The 7,142-nt window shown below is 59.8% G+C and overlaps 1 protein-coding gene across 1 annotated transcript; it reads right to left on the reverse strand.

Moving 5' to 3' along the window:
- Positions 1 to 1,395: 1,395 nt before the first annotated feature.
- On the reverse strand, positions 1,396 to 1,985 carry LOC126991518 (proline-rich protein 36-like; the record flags this gene model as incomplete). Its single annotated transcript, XM_050850265.1, has 1 exon — positions 1,396 to 1,985. A coding segment is annotated over one exon (590 nt), but the record flags the coding sequence as incomplete, so codon positions are not given.
- Between the last annotated feature and the right edge of the window lie 5,157 nt (positions 1,986 to 7,142).

Genomic DNA, 7,142 nt, shown 5'->3' on the forward strand with positions numbered 1-7,142 from the left:
TCACCGTTCTTCTTGGGAACGACGTGGAGGGCAGACGACCAGTTGCTTGAGCTGGGGCGGATAACACCTTGGCGCATCAGCGACTCGAATTCGGCCTTGGCTTGTTGGTAGCGTTTTGGAGCTAAGCGGCGAGCCTTGGCGTATGTTGGTGGTCCGGTCGTCTCGATGTGGTGCGTGACGTGGTGCTTCACAGGCTTGTTGGCTGTGTGTGGCTGCGTCAGCGTCGGGAAGGACTTGAGGAGAGACGTGAACCGGTTGCCTGCGCTGATGGGGGAGATGTGGGTGCTTTCGGCTGCTGCTGCTCTCGTTCTGGTGGAGACGGATGTTAAAGGATCCAGGAGCTTGCGACTTTTGAGGTCGATCAGGAGATTGTAGTGTGTCAGGAAATCGGCGCCTAGGATTGGTTGCGAAACTGTTGCCACGTAGAAAGTCCACTCGAACGACCGGCGAAGGTTAAGGTTGAGCTGGAGCGTCTGTTTCTTGAAGACAGGGATCCCCGTGCCGTTAGCTGCGTAGAGGCGAGCGATGGTTGGTAAGGACCTCTGGCTTGGTGTGGCGGGGAGGACGCTGACTTCGGCTCCAGTGTCGATGAGGAAGTTGGTGCGGGAGAGTGGGTCGAAGATGTGGGGCAGCTTCGAGGTGTGATGGCGGACGCTGTGCGCTGTCAGGGCCTGCCGGGGCTGTTGCGAAGAATTATGGAGGCTGCATGGGGACGTACACTTCCTGGCATCCTTCCCGAACCTCCTGTGGTAATAGCAGACGCCGGGGCTGTGTGAGGGGCTACTACTGGAGGTGGAGTGGCGGCGGGGTGACGAGGAGTGGTGTTGTGGTGACGAGGAGTGGTGTTGTGGTGACGAGGAGTGGCGGTGTGGTGACGAGGAGTGGCTGTGCGGTGGCGAGGAGTGGCTGTGTGGTGACGAGGACTGGCGTCGTTGGCTCCTGATGTCCTCCCTGAGCGTACTGACCTCTGTTCGTAGCTTGGCGATAAGAGCCGTGAGCTGGTGGGTCAGACTGTCGCTGGTGACGGTGGGGGCATGGAGGCTGGCCACGTCCTGCGCAGCGTCGTCGTTGGACACCTTGGAGGGGCACGTTAGGGCTGGGTCGGTGTCGGACGTGGAGGCCGTGACCGCGTATAGAGGCGCTGGCAGTGTAGCCAGGGGCCGCGGCGGCTGGAGTCCGAGAGTCGCGTCAGGCATCCCGGAGGTGTAACGGAGCACAGCACTAAGCGGTAACTACGTCGGGGAAGCACTGACTACCGACGGGGAGCACTGCCGGGAGGGGCGTCACTAACACGTTCACTCGCTCAGGCGGTTAAGCCGCGGGCGTCACTACACTGGTGCTGACTTGTCATGCCAGGGCGTCACTGAACAAGCACACACTGCACTGTCTTCAGCGTCACTGCACATTCCACGGGTCAAGAGGGGGCGCTGGCGGTTGCCAGAGGCCACGGCGGCAGGAGGGCCGCTGCAGGAACAGCAGTGGTGAAGGCGATGCCGCGGAGGTAGGAAGTCGATGGCAAGGAAACTGGGGATCACAGCGGCAGGAGGCTGGTGGGGCGGCGAGTGACTGGTGTGCCGGGCTGGCGAAGAAAGGAGGCAGCCGTGGGTGCGAGGCGGCGGTAAGACTGGCTGAAGCCAGAGGAGTCACTCGTAGAAGCGGGCGGGGCGAGGGTGAGACAGCATAGGGCGGCGTTGGAATGGCTGGCTGGGCTGGGCAGGGAGTGGCGAGGTACCACGGCGAGTAGGGCGACACCTGCGTGGAAGGGGGCTGGGCTGCTGGCGAGTCTTCGGATGGGCCGAGACGAGGTGGCGCGGGCGAGGGCACGAACTTGCCGGCGGCGGGAGAGCCTCGTAGCACGTTGGAGAGGCCGGAGGCGGAGCGCGACCTGCTGCGGGCCGGTGGATCCTCCGGGGGTGGTAGCTTGGGCCGCGACGGAACGGACGATGCATGGCCAGCAGCGACAGCAGCAAATACCCGAGAGGTACCTCGTAACTCAGGTCCGGAGGTCACCAATTGTAGCGGTAGCCTAGACCGCTACGTGAAAGCCAAGCATTGCTGCTTGTGTGCTTTCGGCCGCCGAACGAAGCTGTTAGCTTCGCCGTTGTAAGTTCGCTAGGGCAAGCCTTTGTTGGTTGATAGAAACTACCATTAACCGGTGGTGACTCCATTGACGAAGAAGTTTATTTGTAGGTACATAAATGTTTTTTCCAGATTGTGAAAATTGTTTACAAAAGTTCATATGCAAAAATCTTTACAATGTTGATGGTTTGGAGAAGCTGTGCATGTAAGCGGCTTTACTATAATATTATTGATGATAACGTAAAGGTGTTATGATGTAGTGACCACAATGTGATAAATGTGAAGAACGATATGTCAGTGCGTTTTGAGAGTGAAATAAGAGAAGAGGACTAGGTGAGTTACAGGGCAGACTGAAGAAATTAAGGTGGATGAAACGAGAAAGAAAATGGTGTGTGTTATGGGTCACTACAACAAAACGACCCATTATTAAGTGCGAGCGAACTACCCCCGCTGATTACCCACTTCCCTCGTTCAGCGCTCACGAGGCAGAACGAGCCATCAGGTGCTGGCGCGGTACCCCCCCCCCCCCCTCCCCCCCCGTTTACCAGCCACACGATTCATGCCTGAGGGCCTCGTCCAGCGCTGAAGACGCAAAGTTTACCCGCCACACACCAAATTGTATGTCGTATGAAGGGCCAGTGTCTCCTTGACTTGTCCGTTACTCCAGCCGTTTACCCGTTTCCCGAGCAGTCGGTGACTGCCTCGGCCAGCGCTCACGAGGCAAAGCGAGCCATTAAGGGCGAGCGACCTACGCCCCTCCGATTACCCGCTGGCCTCGGCCAGCGCTCGCGAGGCCTGAATCCGTTACTCACGCCGTTTACCCGTCAGTGACTGCCTCGGCCAGTGCTCAAGAGGCAAAGGGAACCATTAAGGGCGAGCGACCTACCCCCGCCGATTACCCGCTGGCCTCGACCAGCGCTCGCGAGGCCTGAGTCCGTTACTCCCGCCGTTTACCCGTCGGTTACTGCCTCGGCCAGCGCTCAAGAGGCAAAGCGAACCATTAAGGGCGAGCGACCTACCCCCGCCTATTACCCGTTGGCCTCGGTCAGCGCTTGCGAGGCCTGAGTCCGTTACTCCCACCGTTTACCCGTCAGTTACTGCCTCGGCCAGCGCTCAAAAGATAAAGCGAACCATTATTAAGGGAGAGCGACCTACCTCCGCCGATTACCCGCTTGCCTCTTCCAGCACTCACGAGGCAAAACGAACCATTAAGTGCGAGCGTGCTACCCCCGCTGATTACTCGCTTGCCTCGTCCAGCACTAACGAGGCAAAACCAGCCATCAGGTGCTGGCGCGCAACCCCCCCCCCCTCCCCCACCCCCACCCCCCGATTACCCGCCATACGATTCATGACTGAGGGCCTCGTCCAGCGCTCAAGACGCAAAGGGAACCATTAAGGGCGAGCCACCTACCCCCGCCGATTACGCAGCGCTCGCGAGGCCTGAATCCGTTACTCACGCCGTTTACCCGTCAGTGACTGCCTCGGCCAGCGCTCAAGAGGCAAAACGAACCATTAAGGGGCGAGCGTCCTACCCCCGTCGATTGCCCGCTGGCCTCAGCGAGCGCTCGCGAGGCCTAAATCCGTTTCTCACGCCATTTACCCGTAAGTGACTGCCTCGGCCAGCGCTCAGGAGGCAAAGCGAACCATTAAGGGCGGGCGACCTACCCCCGCCGATTACCCGTTGGCCTCGGCCAGCGCTTGCGAGGCCTGAGACCGTTACTCTCACCGTTTACCCGTCAGTTACTGCCTCCGCCAGCGCTCAAAAGGCAAAGCGAGCCATTATTAAGGGAGAGCGACCTACCTCCGCCGATTACCCGCTTGCCTCTTCCAGCACTCACGAGGCAAAACGAACCATTAAGTGCGAGCGAGCTACCCCCACTGATTACTCGCTTGCCTCGTCCAGCACTAACGAGGCAAAACGAGCCCTCAGGTCCTGGCGCGGACCCCCCCGCTTACCCGCCATACGATTCATGACTGAGGGCCTCGTCCAGCGCTCAAGACGCAAAGGGAACCATTAAGGGCGAGCGACCTACCCCCGCCGATTACCCAGCGCTCGCGAGGCCTGAATCCGTTACTCACGCCGTTTACCCGTTAGTGACTGCCTCGGCCAGCGCTCAAGAGGCAAAACGAACCATTAAGGGCGAGCGACCTACCCCCGCCGATCGCGAGGCCTGAGTACGTTACTCCCGCCGTTTACCCGTCAGTTACTGACTCGGCCAGCGCTCAAGAGGCAAAGCGAGCCATTAAGGGCGAGCGACCTACCCCCGCCGATTACCCGTTGGCCTCGGCCAGCGCTTGCGAGGCCAGAGACTGTTACTCTCACCGTTTACCCGTCAGTTACTGCCTCCGCCAGCGTTCAAAAGGCAAAGCGAACCATTATTAAGGGAGAGCGACCTACCTACGCCGATTACCCGCTTGCCTCTTCCAGCATTCACGAGGCAAAACGAACCATTAAGTGCGAGCCAGCCGTTTAACCGTCACTCAAGCAGTCGGTGACTGCCTCGGCCAGCGCTCAGGAGGCAAAGCGAACCATTAAGGGCGAGCGACCTACCCCCGTTGATTACCTACTGGTCTCGGCCAGCGCTCGCGAGGCCTGAGTCCGTTACTCCCACATTTTACCCGTCAGTTACTGCCTCGGCAAGCGCTGAAGAGGCAAAGTTAACCATTATTAAGGGAGAGCGACCTACCTCAGCCGATTACCCGCTTGCCTCGGCCAGCATTCACGAGGCAAATCGAACCATTATTAAGTGCAAACGAGCTACTCAAGTTGATTACCCGCTTGCCTCGTTCAGCGCTCATCAGGTGCTGGCGCGGCCCCCCCCCCCCCCCCCCCGTTTACCCGCCACACAATTCATGACTGAGGGCATCGTCCAGCTCTCAAGACGCAAAGTTTACCCGCCACACACCAAATTGTATGTCGTATGAAGAGCCAGTGTCTCCTTGACTTGCCCGTTACTCCAGCCGTTTACCCGTCACTTGAGCAGTCGGTGACTGCCTCGGCCAGCGCTCAGGAGGCAAAGCGAACCATTAAGGGGCGAGCGTCCTACCCCCGCCGATTGCCCGCTAGCCTCAGCGAGCGCTCGCGAGGCCTAAATCCGTTTCTCACGCCGTTTACCCGTCAGTGACTGCCTCGGCCAGCGCTCAGGAGGCAAAGCGAACCATTAAGGGCGAGCGACCTACCGCCGCCGATTACCCTTTGGCATCGGCCAGCGCTCGCGAGGCCTGAGTCCGTTACTCCCGCCATTTACCCGTCAGTGACTGCCTCGGCCAGCGCTCAAGAGGCAAAGCGAACCATTAAGGGCGAGCGACCTACCCCCGCCGATTACCCGCTGGCATCGGCCAGTGCTCGCGAGGCCTGAGTTTGTTACTCCCGCTGTTTAACCGTCAGAGACTGCCTCGGCCAGCGCTCAAGAGGCAAAGCGAACCATTAAGGGCGAGCGACCTACCCCCGCCGATTACCCGCAGTCCTCGGCCAGCGCTCGCGAGGCCTGAGTCCGTTACTCCCGCAGTTTATCCGTCAGTGAATGCCTCGGCCAGCGCTCAAGAGGCAAAGCGAACCATTAAGGGCGAGCGACCTACCCCCGCCGATTACCCGCTGGCCTCGACCAGCGCTCGCGAGGCCTGAGTCCGTTACTCCCGCCGTTTACCCGTCGGTTACTGCCTCGGCCAGCGCTCAAGAGGCAAAGCGAACCATTAAGGGCGAGCGACCTACCCCCGCCGATTACCCGCTGGCCTCGGCCAGCGCTCTCGAGGCCTGATTCCGTTACTCCCGCCGTTTACCCGTCAGTTACTGTCTCGGCCAGCGCTCAAGAGGCGAAGCGAAACATTATTAAGGGAGATCAACCTACATCCGTCGATTACCCGCTTACCTTGTCCAACACCCACGAGGCAAAGCGAACCATTATTAAGTGCGAGCGAGCTACCGCCGCTAACTACCCGCTTCCATCGTCCAGCGTTCACAAGGCAAAACGAGCCTTCAGGTGCTGGCGCGTAACCCCCCCCCCCCCCCCATTTATCTGCCACACGATTCATGACTGAGGGCCTCGTCCAGGGCTCAAAACGCAAAGTTTACCCGCCACACACCAAATTCTATGTCGTATGAAGGGCCAGTGTCTCCATGACTTGTCCGTTTCGCCAGGCGTTTACCCGTCACTCAAGCAGTTGGTGACTGCCTTGGCCAGCGCTCAGGAGGCAAAGCGAACCATTACGGGCGAGCAACCTACCACCGCCGATTACCCGCTGGCATCGGCCAGCGCTCGCGAGGCCTGAGTCCGTTACTCCCGCCATTTACCCGTCAGTGACTGCCTCGGCCAGCGCTCAAGAGGCAAAGCGAACCATTAAGGGCGAGCGACCTACCCCCGCCGATTACCCGCTGGCATCGGCCAGTGCTCGCGAGGCCTGAGTCCGTTACTCCCGCTGTTTAACCGTCAGAGACTGCCTCGGCCAGCGCTAAAGAGGCAAAGCGAACCATTAAGGGTGAGCGACCTACCCCCGCCGATTACCCGCTGGCCTCGGCCAGCCCTCGCGAGGCGTGAGTCCGTTACTCCCGCCGTTTATCCGTCAGTTACTGCCTCGGCCAGCGCTCAAGAGACAAAGCAAACCATTATTAAGGGAGAGCGACCTACATCCGCCGATTACCTCGTCCAGATCTCAGGAGGCAAAGCGAGCCATTATTAAGTGCGAGCGAGCTACCCCCACTGATTACCCGCTTGCCTCGTCCAGCGCTCACGAGGCAAAACGTGCCATCGGGTGCCGGGGCGTTACCCCCCCCCCTCCACGTTTACCCGCCAAACGATTCATGACTGAGGGCCTCGTCCAGCGCTCAAGACGCAAAGTTTACCCGCCACACACCAAATTGTATGTCGTATGAAGGGCCATTGTCTCCTTGACTTGTCTGTTACTCCAGCCGTTTACCCGTCAGTTGGGCTGTCGGTGACTGCCTCGGCCAGCGCTCAGGAGGCAAAGTGAACCATTAAGGGCGAGCGTCCTACCCCCGCCGATTGCCCCCTGGCCTCGGCCAGCGCTCGCGAAGCCTGAGTCCGTTACTCCCGCCGTTTATCCGT

The sequence above is a fragment of the Eriocheir sinensis genome, unplaced genomic scaffold, assembly GCF_024679095.1.
Source record: "Eriocheir sinensis breed Jianghai 21 unplaced genomic scaffold, ASM2467909v1 Scaffold296, whole genome shotgun sequence".
Taxonomy (NCBI): Eukaryota; Metazoa; Arthropoda; class Malacostraca; order Decapoda; family Varunidae; genus Eriocheir; species Eriocheir sinensis.